The sequence below is a fragment of the Aythya marila genome (genome assembly GCF_965140915.1).
Source record: "Aythya marila genome assembly, chromosome: 21".
NCBI classification, from domain to species: domain Eukaryota; kingdom Metazoa; phylum Chordata; class Aves; order Anseriformes; family Anatidae; genus Aythya; species Aythya marila.
Genome location: NC_139062.1, coordinates 6028991 through 6043162, shown reverse-complemented (window position 1 = coordinate 6043162; position 14172 = coordinate 6028991). Strand labels below are relative to the sequence as shown.

General features: G+C 56.5%; 1 protein-coding gene across 4 annotated transcripts; it reads right to left on the bottom strand.

The window, feature by feature from the left end:
• Positions 1-2205: 2205 nt before the first annotated feature.
• On the bottom strand, positions 2206-14172 carry TMEM51 (transmembrane protein 51). Of its 4 annotated transcripts, none has more exons than XM_082776771.1 (3): positions 14152-14172; positions 4717-5162; positions 2206-3476 (listed from the first exon to the last, which is right to left on the bottom strand). In XM_082776771.1, exons 2-3 carry the CDS (start codon positions 5055-5057, stop codon positions 3053-3055), a joined length of 765 nt encoding a protein of 254 aa, XP_082632897.1. In that variant the 5' UTR covers positions 5058-5162; positions 14152-14172; the 3' UTR covers positions 2206-3052. The 4 variants fall into 4 exon arrangements, with proteins under 4 accessions (XP_082632897.1, XP_082632895.1, XP_082632896.1 ...); XM_082776769.1 differs by lacking the exon at positions 14152-14172 and adding an exon at positions 12532-12694; XM_082776770.1 differs by lacking the exon at positions 14152-14172 and adding an exon at positions 9426-9544.

Below are 14172 nucleotides of genomic sequence, written 5' to 3'. Positions count from 1 at the left end.
TGGCAACCAGGCCGCCATGATGGCCGCCACCCCGAGCTGAGGGCAAGAGCCAGGCCTGCTCCTGCCTCCCGCTCTACATCCTCCTGCCCACACAAATTGTTCACACACCCTTCACGTTTCAATACAGGGACACAAATACATCACGATATGTGAGATATAGACCTTAAAAAGGGTCAAAAGATCTCCCCCGGCACCCAATATGCTGGCAGGTGTCAGCAGCCCTGGGAAGGCTGAGAGAGGCCATGGAAACGACCACGAACCTCCCCGGGGACGTGTACCACACCCACACCAAACCTAACAAGATTAGTGAGAATTGCACTCCATGCTCAGATATTGCAACACTGGGCTGCTGAGTCCCAAACAACTCAGCTCAGAAGCATGCTTGCAAAAACACAGCACTTCCCTCCTCCCCCCCAAAAATAATTACCCAATCTGCAAAAACACTGCATGCAAAGTTTTTCCTGTCTTTCTAAAACTTCTTCAATGCTTGGCACAAACCAAATTTCCACCCCACACAATGGGGCTGCTCCTGGATGGCAGCCAGGCTGCTGACCCGGGACATGATCGGCGGCACCACGGCCATTTGTCACCCTTTGCTCACCAGGAAGCACGAATGCATGGTTTGCTGCCAGTGCCTCCTTACCTTTCCTTCTTTGCAAGAGTTTTGCACTGGAAAAATAACAGCAGAGATTTTGTAGCCCAAACCCAGCATTTCAGTGATGATTTTTAAAAATAACATGAGGCTTCCTCCGTGACACAAATACCAGGTCTGTATATATCCCAGGAGTTGCCCCTGAACATGACTGACCATCCAGAGATGCAAAGATACACATGCAAATTTAGACACTGTGTAGGGAAACATATTTTGATTTCTCAAATACAAGCACGTTTATTACCTGAGCTAAATAGCATGAGATCTGGGCTGGGTGCATGTATGATGTTGGTGAAGACAGCTACCATCCCTCCCCTTCTTCATACTCACCTTCAGGAATAACTACTCTTACCATCTACGATATACACATATATTGCAATATAACCTCACCTTCACACGGAGGATGAGCCATCCTCATACAGTGATGGTCAAAATGTGGAAAGCACTCACCTTCCTTAGCATCACACATCTTTCCCTGCTTTCCAAACACTACCAGAGTTCAAGGAGCAGATATTCTTTAGCCATCTGCACATTTGTCACAGAACTCCTGCATTGGTCACACGACATTTCACTGTGGCCACTACATTCTACATCGGTTTCTCAGCTCCGTTCCTCCACTGCACACTGAGAAAGATTCTGCTTTTCCCAGATTGTTTCATGACACAGGATGTCCTGGTAAAGCAGCAACACCCAACCCAACACCCAACCACACATACAAAAGACCTCACGTTATTAACCTGATATTTATCTACATTTTGTAGGACAACTGTTACGGTTGCATTTTGTCACCAGGGAGAGAGGACTTTGTGTTCCTGCAGATATATATTTCATGGAAGGTTTCAGGGTCCAATATTTTGACCAGAGTCACACCCTAGGAAGAACTTGCTAACTCAGCAAAAAATTAAAGCACTTGCTTCCCACTGTGGGCAAGCTCTTTGAGGCACATGAGGCTGGGGGAAAGTTAAAATGCTCTTCCATTACTCTTTTTCCCTTCATTTGATTAAGGAAGACCCTTATTATATGAAGCTATTCTGCCCATCTGGGATCATGTTGTCCTTTGGGGCACAACAGAGTGAATATCCTGTGATTAAAATAATAGAAATAATGGAATATGAAGCCATAAAATATACTGTTATATTGATTTGGATCAGCATCTCTTTCTTGTCTCTGTTTTGACCATTTGCACTCTTCTCATACATTTTACTTAAACTATCACCAAGTCAACCTCCATCAGACAGGTTGTACCTACACCAATATCAGCATCCTATCAACAAAAACACAACATGGACAACTGCTACAAATCTGGGAGAGATTTAGCTCTCCATACACCCCTCCACATTCAAACAAGGTGAAGGAATATGTGGCTGAGAGTGCAGGATGCTCATGACTTTGTAGGCCATAGCATTGCTGCAAGCCCAGGAGGTAGAGGAGGTCATTCCAGGATGGCAGAGGAGCAGCACCCACCCTAAAACAGTTGCCTGATTTCATACAGCTCTATCTTACATTCTGTGGGAACAGCCATCTGTGCACAAATGCACACACACACACCATGTACAAAATATTTATTTAGAAAAGGTCTGCTTGCACAGCACACTCTACAGTCGTTTCGCACCCGGCACATCTTGAACACCTCTTGGCAGAGGTACATTACTGCAGCTCCCAGCCCCCTGCATTCACCAACTGTCCCTTCAATTCCCAACACAACGCACAAAGAGAAAACCACCGAGGCAAGAAATACAGTCCTCTCCCACAGGAGCACAAGCGCTGATGCCAGTAAGAAAGTTCCTATGGGTAAAGCCTTACCTACGAGTCTGACAAGTTTAAGGGCTCGTTTCATTCTGCTTCGCACCAGCAAGCACACAACTCTGCATGGGCTTGGGCTGGCCCCATGCCACTATCCCAGCCCCACCGGTGACTGGAGCAGAGAACAGCTACGGCACTGATCTGACACTTTTGCTTGCCTTACTCTGAAAGAAAATACTTGGGAAAAAAAAAAAAAAAAAAAAAAAAAAGAAAAAGAAGAAGAAAAAAAAGAACATTTCCTTTTTTCTCTTGGAAAACTGTTGCTAAATAGCAGTTGGGTGGCTTCAAAACCTTTTGTTGGGGCAAGGCACAAAGGAGAGAAGATACATTAGGTTGTCCTTAATTTAAAACAACACAAAACACATATCCAGTCCTTCCGACCTTTGTGTCCTTCACAGCAGCAGGCACGTTGCCATTTCCCCATGGTATCTGACACAACACCATCCTGGGAAGAGACGGTCCTGTCCGTGCAATGCCGCAGTCTCCATTGACTGCTCCCTCAATATTTCAGCATCCAGGGAGTGCCAAATGCTCCCACACCCTCTGCCCAAGCCTCTCCAAGTGTTTTCAACCCGCAGAATCACCAAATTCCCCTCTCTAAGTCATCTGTTGGCTCTCCAGCGCTTTCTCCTGGATCTCCTCATACTTTGGCGGGGGTGTCAGTGGCTCGATCGTGATGGGGTGGGTGCTGCTCCCGTCGGCGAGGTTGAGACGGATGTCCTTGAGGTGCAGCTTCTCCGACTTGATCCTCCGCACCTTCAGGGGCTTCAGGCGCTTGCTCAGGCGCGAGCTGTGCCGACCAGGAGGCCGCTCTGTGCCAGGCTCCACGCCAGGCTCCGTGCCGGCTGCTCCCTGGGGCTGTGCGCCCTCGTCAAGCCCCGTCAGTGACTCGTAGGAGGGCAGCGAGACGCTGAGCCTGTGGCTCCTGTCCTGGTTATGGGGCTCCGAGTAGCCTGCATTCATCACCTCCTCGTAGCTGGGGACGTAGTAGCGGGAGGACGTGTCTTCGTCCTCTTCTTGGCTGAAGGAGAGAATAAGAGAGCATCAGCTGCACGTCGTTTCAGCTTCACGGGGGGTGTGGGGCAGAGAGAGGAGATGAAAGACAACCAAAAAGAAAGGACAGAATATTTACCCTTCCAAAAATAAAGGACGGAATATCCGCCCTTCCACCTTATATATACACCAGCTCATGACATTTTGAACAGGATGCAACCGCACCTATGTTCAGACTTGTTTCTATTTCACACGTCTTTACTTGAGATTTTGTTGGCAAATAAATTGATCTTCTTGATAATCTTCTTATCTCTCTCAGCAGTGATTCCTTCCCCAGGCAGAACACCAACGTCTCTCCTCACCTCTCCACAAGTTTCTCAGAGCACAGAAGGGTCCTCACCACCCTGCCATGGCACTGGGATGTGTCTGGCTGGGCGCATCACTTCAATTTCTCTGCTGAGAGCTCCACACGAAGAAACACGTGCCTGTCTGTGCCCCGGGTACCTGCATGCAGCCTGCACAGCTACACTCTGCACTGCTTCTGCAACAGGCAGGTGCTTTTAACATCTGGTGGGGCGTCAGAGGTCTCTTAGGGTCTCCAAGCACACAAACTACCTCCCTCTGAAGCCATAGCAGCCCTCACCTGCATCATTCCTCAGGCAGCAGCTGCAAGAGGTGCTTTCTCCTGCTGCCTCCTCTCCCTTTTCCTCTTCACCACCCGCTGCCTTTCTCTGGACAGACTCAAGCCAGCATCGTGGGGACAGGACACGGTCTGCAAGGTGCAGCGGGGCTCCCCAGGCAGACCGGAGATCCCTGCACACCTCCAGCAGGTCCACGCTGACTGCACCTCTGCAGCTCAACAGCTACGTGGCACCACCAGCCACGCTGACCAAGACAGCGAGCCCCAGCCTTCCTGCTCCTCTTCCCCACCCCTCTGTAGCTCCTCGTCCACCTCGCAGCAGCCACCCGTGTTAAGCATTAACAGCATCTCCTTGTGATACCCCGTGCCATACAGCGTGCAGACCAACAAAGCGTGAGCTCACACACAAACACTGCCTCCCTTTACCCACAACACCATAAATACAGCTGGGTTCATTTTGTCCTGAGCTATAAAAAAAAAGCTTTTACCCTAAACCATGAGCCATGCCCACCTTTATCTGAGCACACACTGCTGGTTGTTTGCTCACGACCTCCTGCAAGAGGAAAATAAAGCCCGTGGGGTCATTTCTACCCTCCACCCCACTCCCTTTCCCCCCCACAAAGCTCACCTGTCCTCCTGCTGCGAGGGCTCTGCCGATGCCTGGTGCTGCACCCTGGTTATTTCTTCGCTCTGCCTCTTCTTGTCGCGGATGTTCAAGCAGATGGAGAGCAGCAGCAGCAGCAACCCCGCCCCGACCAGCACGTACGCCACGGAAAACGTCTTGCTCTTCAAAATGCCCCCGCTGCCACGGTCGGGCTTGCTGCTGTTACCAGAGTGGGCAGCGGGCTTTTCGACGGGGCCGAAGCCGGGGACGAGGTTCCACACGGCCATAATGATGCCCAGGACGAGCATCCCCAGCCCTATCGCCGTCAGTGCGTAGTGCGACCCGTTGGCACGGGACTGGGCCATCGCGCCCCGCTGCCCGCGGCGGCCACCTCACAGCACCCGTGGTGGCAGCGGGTGGCCAGGCCGGCTACCATGCGTGCGGTGCCCTCCCGGAGCGGGCAGTGAGACCTGGGGAGAAGAGGAAAGCCGCGGTTACTCAGCTTGCCGCGGGACACGACGCGGCTAGCAGGCAAGATAACGTCGTTTTTGGACTGCTGATGCTGGAAATCTAATTACACCGCGCCTTGCCGAGAGCGCATAGCGCAGCCGTTGGCAGCGGGGGCCTCGCTGCCCGTTCCAAGGGGATCTGCAGAGCAGCATCCACCCCAAACGTGGGCTGCTTCCCTCCACGCCACGGCTCGGGTGCACTGTCCTAAAAATCAACCGGCGCCACTGGCTCTGCTTCTTTCCACCCAGCTTTCTTCCCACCTCCGCTGCCATCGGTCCCATGACGTTTCACCCAGGTGCGAGTCCTCTGCTGAGTGGCCTCACCGCCTGCATCACGTTCCCACCCCGAGGGTTCCTCTCCAGCCCTACCAAACCCCAGCAGCACGAAGGAAGCCGCAAGATGCAACATGTTCCTAAATCTCTAACTTCCTGAAGAACAGGGGCGCCTCCCCAGCAGGTACCTTCAGCCGCAGCCTGACCCTTTGCTACCTTCTTAGCCGTATTACACACCCACCTGAGGAAAGAGAGGAATTGTTAACATTTGCTAGGAACTTGGATTCAACATCTTTTTGAGGGCAACAACCCACCTCTTCACGGCAGCTGCCCAAAAAACCCATCGTGGCTCAGAGCGTTGCTCCTCGCCGCATGGACAGAGCCTTACCCAACCTACTGCCGCCTGAAACCACTCGGGAGAAAATAAAAAAAATCCCAGGCTCTATTACTTCTCCTTTTTTTTCCCTTGTGAAAGATTGAGAGCAGCTGATTGTGGAGCTGGCTGCCTGCCCTCCGAACCCTCCCTGCACAAGGAAGAGAAAGCAAAAGCAGAGCTCTCCCAGCCAAGCCGACCGTGCAGCTTTTCCTGGCTGCTGCCTGCATGGGCTGAGCCGAAAGCACAGCCTCAGAAAAGCCCACGCCAAAGCCACTGCTCCCTTCTGGGCAGCTTTAACCCACCCTGGAAGAGTCCCCTGGGTGTATCCAGATGAAGGCACCAGGGTGGAGTTGTGACCCAGCCCACCAAACTCCTGCTACCCGGCCTGGATTGAATTGCTGCATTTTCTCAGCTGCAAACGCTGGATGCGCCTGCTTTCCGAAAATAAACACGCACGGCTGCATCTCCTGGCAGCCTGCCTGCTGGACCTCAGCACGCGGGGATGGCAGCAAGGAGCACAAACCTGTGACTGGAAACTGCATGCGTGCAGCAAAGCGCCCCCATTTCCACACCGATCTCACAGCTGGTGTGGAACAACATCCCATTTGTGCCAAAAACCGCGTGCAGCGGCGCAAACACGCCTGCTGGTTTTCCTTTCCTCCCCAGCCTCGGCTTTGCAAAGCTTGCTTGTGCTAGGAGCCGTCCCTTGGGCAGGATGCTGCTGCTCGCTTTTCCCATGCACGGCCTCGCTCCTCGTCTCAGCAGTCCGGGTCAATGGTCCCGGCTTGTTCAGCCCGAGAGCACGCCTCGGCCGCTGGGTCACGGGGCAGAGTCGAGCAGCGTTCCCAGAAAACAGCCCGACTCCAGCCACTTGCAGGAAAAGGCAGACACGGAAACAAGGAGGGCACCGAGCAAACTTTCCCACCTCGCCCCACTTATCTCGAATACTCTGGAGGCTCCCAAAGAGATCCCACAGCTGATTGCTGTCGGCGTCCGTGCCCCGTGTGCCCCCAACCTCCCCCCGAGCATCATTCCCGTCCTAAAAAAGTAGCGCTGCAAACATCTTCTACAAAATCCTGAGTCATGAGAGCAATTAAAACAAGGAAGTCGATGCTAACAGAGCTGCTTTTTTTTTTTTTTTTTTTCTCCCCACCAGCCACAGCCGTTCCCAGGAGCAGTCTCAGAGCTGTGGCTTGGCGCCTGCCTTCCCGCGGGCACCCCGCTCTGCCTGCCCTTCCTCGGGGCTTTTCTCAGCCCAGGGGCTCTCCCAGGGGAAGCCAGCACGCCGTGGTGGGCCCGACCTTCAGCTCCCCAGGAAGGAGCAGTCGGCGCACGCGATGGCTTTGCCCACCCCCAGCTCCCTTCCTTCCCACGTCCCGGCCCTTCCTGACAGCCCTAGCTGGAAATCCAGCTTGTCTGAAGACAATCCTGCAAACATTTCCCCGTGGTTATGAACTGACAGCCCAAACGTGACCTCTAAACCCCACAGCTTTAACTCCGCAGCAGGTATCCGGAGCCACGTGGGATGAAGCTTTCACCTTCAGGAGCTGAGGATGGACAAACCTCGCTGGTGCTGGCAGAGAGGAGCCAGCACCTGCTGTCACAGGGTCCCTCGGGTGTCCCCAAGCCACCCACAAGCCCAATTTCACCCTCCTGGTGGGCCTGCTGCCAGCATGCTGCCTGTACCGGGACGGCAGCCCCGCACCTCTCCGTGCCACCACGGGCAGCACCCACGCTGCGGGCGCGCTGCGAACCCACTGACCTCCACGGGCTTGGAAAAATCTTGCAACAGCCGAATTGCATCAGACTTCCTAAACCTTCACGCACCCTCCGCTGCATCCGGCCCCGTTTCCAGCCATGCCAGTGCCCCGAGGCGCTGTGGGGTGCTGCTCACCCCCTTCATCCACGAGGCTCCTCCTTCATCCTCCACGTCCCCAGGGTTTGCTGCAGCCCTCCAAGGCTCGTCGGGTCGGAAAGCTCCGTCCTCTGATCCTCCAACCCTTCCTCCCCAGCGCTGCCGGGGACTCATTCAGCACATTTCTCAGCTCCCTCCGTCACTGGAGGCAAAAGTGGGACGGCTGCCATCAGCCCAGCAAAGCCTCTTCCAGGAGTTTTTTCCAGCCCGCCACCCAGACGCAGCTCTGAGCAGGACTGGCAGTCCCGGGACTGCTCTCCCATCCCATGGCAGCGAGGAAGGGCAGAGGATCCCGACCGCTGCCAGCACCGCAGAGCTGCCATTTCCTTACTGCTCGCTGCTTTCAAAGCCACACCAAGAGACCGGAGCATTTTCTTCAGGAAAAGACACGCAAACACACACTGCTTCAGCTGCACTGCCTCTACCATCCCCTCTGGTCTGATCTTTATCAGCACCCTGCTTCTGATTTTGGTCTTCCCTTCTTAGCTGGATGCTTTGGTTCTTAATATAGCATTAGACACACATACATGTATACAAAAAAGCTGCCAGCTCCATGCTAGCTGGAGAGGCATTTTGCAGACAAGCCATCGTCCAGCTGAGATCTCACCCACAAACTGCTCCTGGGGCTTTAGGACAGAGCTCACACCGCACACAGGCCGGCACAGCCGACGTGCTGCTCTGCTACTGTCTGCCAGTGCCACTACCAGCACCCTGCACCACTCCTCAGCACAGACCTCGGCCGTTTACTTGTCGTGAGCAGCAGAGAAGGAAAGAAGCAGCCCACTCGCTGGTGATTTTTATTTGGAGGGGGTAAAAGGTTTCAGAAGCAACCCCTTTTTCCGCCTCTGACTCTTTGCGCATGCACCCAGCACAGCTGGCCTCCCTCTAGCACCTCACCCCTCTCCAAGCCTCTCCATCATCACAGAGCTGGAAAGTTGTGCGCAGATCCCTCGCCTGCAGAGAGGGCAAATCAGATTAAACCGCAAGGCTTTGTGCCTAAGCCGCTCTCTCCATCGAATTATCCCTCCTTTCGGCTTAGCAGGGAGCACTGCCATCGCTCGCGTGGCCATAACCCTGGTGCCGTGATGCTGATGGCTGGAGAAGGCAGCTGCAGCCTCTGGAAGAGCAGAGGAGGCCTCAATGGGAAGGAAAGCAGAGAGCACGGAGACAGGTTCAGCACCTGGGAAGCAGAAAACCGACCACAAGTCTGTCTGTGGCCAGCACCATCTCTCCAAGGACATCCAGAGGAAGACGAGGCAGAGCAGGACACTACCCCTGCCTTGCCTGCTGCCTCCACTCCAGCTTTGTGCCAATCCATGCGTAACCCGTCCTTACTCACCATCCTTAGGGCTCTCCATGCAGCTCCGCTCCCTTCTCGCTCGCCCAGCCTGCTGGCACCGAGGTGACGCACCCCGTGCTGCCCACCGTGCCCCTCCAGGACTTCCAGCTGTCCCCTGCAACCCCTGCCTGCGTCCCCCTGCCACCACCCTGCTGGCACAGGGGCTTCCCTGCCGCCCCAGCTACCTTTGTCCCCATCCCGCGCACACCTGCGCTCTTTGTGCTCGCCGCTGTCAATGATTTACACCAGGATCTCCGAATCATTAAACCGGCACGGCGCAGCTGCCACTCGGCCTCCCTGCTCTGACTTCCCTTAACAAACCTTCAGCACAAAGAAAAAACCAAACTCATCGGCACTGCTTTACAGCAAAGATCGAGCCAGGAGGCACCTGATCCTTCTCCGTGCCACGTCCGTGCCCCAGTGCTCCCGGTGAAACACCAACCCAGCGGGGAGGCAGGGACGCCCACGCTCCTCCCAGCCCGGCGAGACCTTTGCGTTCCTCGCCTCCCGTGACAATGCTTTCCTAAACCAGGCTCCAGGAGCAACACCTCTGTCGTCAGATCACGAGCAATGAGCTGGCAGCTCGGGGAACAGGTCAAACCCCCCGCGCTGTCACGTAGCGAGCTCGAGCAGCCTGAGCTCCGGGGCTCTTCTGCTCCACACCTCCCGGGTGAGGTCGGCGCAGGAGGCAGAGCACGGCCCCTTTGGGGGACAGCCCAGCTCGTGACACACAAGACGATTTTCACCTCGGATGAAAATGAGGTTATTTAGAGCCTGGCATGAAACCTGTGGGGCTGCTGCATCACCAGGCACGGCAGAGGTGCCGGGGACACAGCGTCACCTTCAGCCTCTGCCAAAGAGGAGCTCCCACCCTGCTGGCAGAGCCCCAGCACCCCGGTGTCTCCAAGTCTCGATTGCAATGCTGAAGCACTGAGGCTCAAGTCAGATTTGGAGAAATAAATCCATTATGGAGAACCCCTTAGGGCACCGAGCCCACTGTAGGTCAGCTTCCATCTGCTCAGTGCAGATCTCCCTTTTCCCATACTGGTCCTGGGGCTGGTGGATCCGCACCCTCCTCTGCCAGCTTTCTTTCCAAGCGATGCCACCCAGGTCCTTCCAACAGCCAAGGCAGAGCTGGAAATCCCAAGGATTTTGCCCAAGCCTTGTGTTGGTGAGCCCTGAGACTCTGGGAGCTGGGGGTAGCTCCCTGAGCTCCTCCTTGCTTTGCCCATAGCCCCAGGGAACAGGCAGGCTGGCAGCTCCTCCAGCCTCCCTTCATCTGTGTGTCTGCATGCAGACACCCTTCTCATTAATGACTGCTCCTACTAATTTGAGATCCACAAGCTCGGTCATTAATTTGAGACCCACAAGCTTGGCTTCCACAAAACCTGCCTGCAGCAGCAGCACCCTCGTGCACAGCCCTGCGTACGGGAGGATTCAAGCCCCAAACAACACCAAACTCCTCGAGAAGTCACAAAACCACCCACCTGCGATGCCCAGCCCGTGCTGCGCAACACCAACACCCCCAGAAGAACACCTCCTCGCACAGCGGGGCGCTTTTGGCCTTAATTATCACCACCCAAATTATCCCTGGCCCACCATCGGGAATATTTCTGGCCAGATCCCCTGTCCCAGCCGGGCAAGCAGGGAGAGAAATAAGCTGAGGTCACCCGGCTGAGCAGGGAGGAGCCGCTGATTTGGCCACCTCCTGTTGGTTTTGGCGAAGCTCCAGCCGGTTTGATAGCATCTCGCCCAGGAAACGTCAGAGCACGGAGGGACAGCGGCGTGCAGGCGACTCGGGCATGCCCCCATTTTGCTGCTGGTGCTCCCTGCGTTGTGCGCTGGCTCATTGCTCTTTGCATTTCTTCCAGGCACTTCAGGAGTCGTTCCACATCCACTCCTTTCCTTCATGCACCCTTCTGCAGCCCACCCGGCACACTGCGCTCCCCCCACGGAGAGCTCCGAGCCCCAGCACCACCACAGACCAGGGCAAAATGGGCGAGGAGCTGAACGCTGCTGGAGAGAGGAGCTGGAGGAAAACCAGCCACAATCTGACTCCAAATTACCATCAGGCTGCTTGCAGAGCAAGTCAAGTTCCAGACACTTCCCATACGTGGAGGCTGGGATAATTATTTCAAGGCTTGGCCTTCGGCAGTAAATCCTTGGGGTTTTGGTGCTGGGCTCCCTGGCTCGGTTAAATCCACCTGTGCTTGCTGCAGAAAGGCTTGGGACCAACAAACCAGGCTGGGAAGCTCCTCGTGCTTCCACTCGCTGTGTTCCCTGCTTTATTTCCGATCGTACTTTGCACCTTTTTTTTTTTGTTGTTGTTGAAATTTCCCCATCCTGACATTTCTTGCCACTGAGAACAGAATTAAAAGCCTTCCTGTGGATCCTGCTGACCTGCTCCATCTTAATAACCTCCCCTCTTGAGCCTGGCAGAGCTTTCAGGCACGACCCACCTGCCCTTGTGATATCCTACCCTGCCCAAACCAACTCCACCTCCTCCAACGCCACCGCCGTGGCCAGCAGGAGCCACCTCTGCTGTTCCCTGCTGTGCTGGCAGCACATCGGGGCTGCGAGTCCCTGCCAGGGATCCTGCACCATCCCTCGGCATCGCTGGTGCCCCTATAACATCACCGACATCCCTCATCTCCCTGGGCCCCGACAGCACCACGAAACTTTGAAAGCAGCCTTCTCCGAGGGGTGAGCCCACAAATACTCCCTGCTGTGATTTATGGGAACGGCCAGCCCCCACTGCACCCTGCTCCCACCCCAGAATCGCCTTTTCTTGAGTTATTTCTCTCCCCACTCCTCGCATCCCTGCTGAGGGGCAGCTCCGGAGCCACACACTGTGCTGGGAGCTGCCCTCCCCGGGCTCGCTCCGGGAGCGCTGCCAAACCCAGCGCTGCTCGGGGAAGCAGCCAAAACCGATTTTGCAGGCAGAGCCGGGAGGAGGAAGGGTGGCAGCGCCTGCCTTGGAGAAGGGACAAGCCGGGAAGGGGGTGCCCAGACCCCTCCTGGGACAGCAGCACGAAGCGGGGGCACCATCAGGGAGCTGGGGGCTGCGGGACGGGAACCGGCGGCTGCTGAGGCAGCAGCGAGGAAGGGGCCACAGGAAGAAGGAAGCGAGCAGAAGAAACAAAAGAGGCACGCGGGGAGCCCACAGGAGATGACCGGGAAGGACAGACATGGCGATTTTGGGGGCCGAGAGAAAGACACAGCACAGCACAAAGCACCGGTGCTCGGCGAGCAGGGGACGGGGTTTTGAGACGGGTGAAAGTTTGCCAGGGATTGCGCTGCTGCGCACCGGCCGCAAAATTCACCCAGGGTTTTCAACCGCTTTGGCTGAGCCCCAGAAGTCGATCGGTTCCTCCTAGAAACGAGCTCAAGAAGCGCTTGCGGTGCTGTTGGGGAGGCAGGAACCTACCTGGGCTGCTGGAGGAGGTTTCCAGCCGGTGTAGGGCAGGGCCCCATCCAGCCCTCGCCTCCCCGAGCTCCCCACGGAGCCGAGCTCCTCCTCGGCTGGGAGAGCCCCGTGCCGTGGAGCCGAGCTCCTCCGAGCATCCCCTGCCGTCGGGTTGTCCCGGAGGAGGCACGGCTGGCTGCCCAGCCCTCCCTCCCCGGGCACTTCCCTTCCTCCAGCTTTCCACCCCCGTGTAATTACGCGCAGTTCAAATCAAAGGCATCGCAGCCACTTCCCAGTGGTTGCGGCGGCGAAGGGCTGGGCTCGCCGGCCCCACACCCACTCACTCCTCGCCTCCACGGGGGGGGGTTTCCCTTTCTGCCAGGGCACCCAAACCTCAGCATCCCCCCTCCACACCTCCAGCCCCCCAGGCATTCCCCATCTTGCCAGAAAATCGCCCAGAATTGGCTCAGAAATTTGGGCACCGCTCGGTGCCCATCGCCCTCACGCCCGACCTGCGGCTCTGCCCGCGACGCTGGGTGTAACGCGGGGCCTGGGACGGCTGGGTTTTAAGTCAATAGGGGCAGGCACGCACTGTGACTGTACGTGACACACAGAAACACGCCGAGCCAGGCCGGGAGGACAAAAGCACACCAGGAAAGCTGCCAGCCCCCGAGGAACACCCAGCGTTGGCACCCGTGGGGGTCCGGACACGACCTTCCCCTTCCCACCCAAGGATTCGGCACAACCCGCACTTGGGAGATGGCCGCAGGGCTGCTGGAGCTTTTTAAAAGCCCGAGACAATTTTTTTTTTGGAGGAATTGCGGTGATACAAACAAAGGAAACCCCGCTGGCCAGTGCTCAGTTCCCAGGACTGACATCCTCCAGCAAAGGGCTCACGAGATGTGGTTCCACCACCACGTTTTGCCCTGCAGGACGCAGCCCCAAAATCTGGCACAGTTGGCCTTGCCTCATCCCCTCACCCCCCCCTCAGTGTCCCTGCTTCGGGGACACTTCCCCAGGGGGTTTCACCCTCCTGGCCCACACCAGAGCCCCCTGGGACCCAAAGGTCCCAGCCTGGCATGTGGACACCTGTGGTTCATCCACCCTCCGTGCCCCAACCCCACTGCCATCCTCGTGGCACCTGGGACTCGCATGACCGAGACCCGTCTTCCATTTGGGACACCCCTCAGGGTGTTTTTTTCCCCCCCACTGGTGGCAGAGCAGCTCTGCGTGCCCACCCACCGTGGCTTTCCCCATCCCTGAGCCACGAAGTCCTCACAAAGCACGAGCTGCCACAATTCACCACCACTCCTGCACCGGCCCCGCTGCGTGGTCCGGGGGAGCCGCGGAAACCCCCTCTCCCCGTCCCCATTTCCCCGTCCCCCCCTCGCCAGCCACGTGCAGGGGATTTTCCACTGACTCACCCACCCCGCTCCTCCTCCGGGCACACGCCAGCGCTGCCCTTCCCCGTGCCTGATAGCGTCTCGCCTTAATCAGAGCCACCGAACCGTGCTGCAACGACACGCAGCGACACGGGCAGGTGTATTTTTTCCCCCCTTGTCCTGCTCCTTTTGCATTTTAGGGCTTGGCCACCCAGCGAGGCAAATTCCCACCTCTCCGAGCATCCCCAGCCGCACCAACCTGCCGCCTCCGAGCACCTCC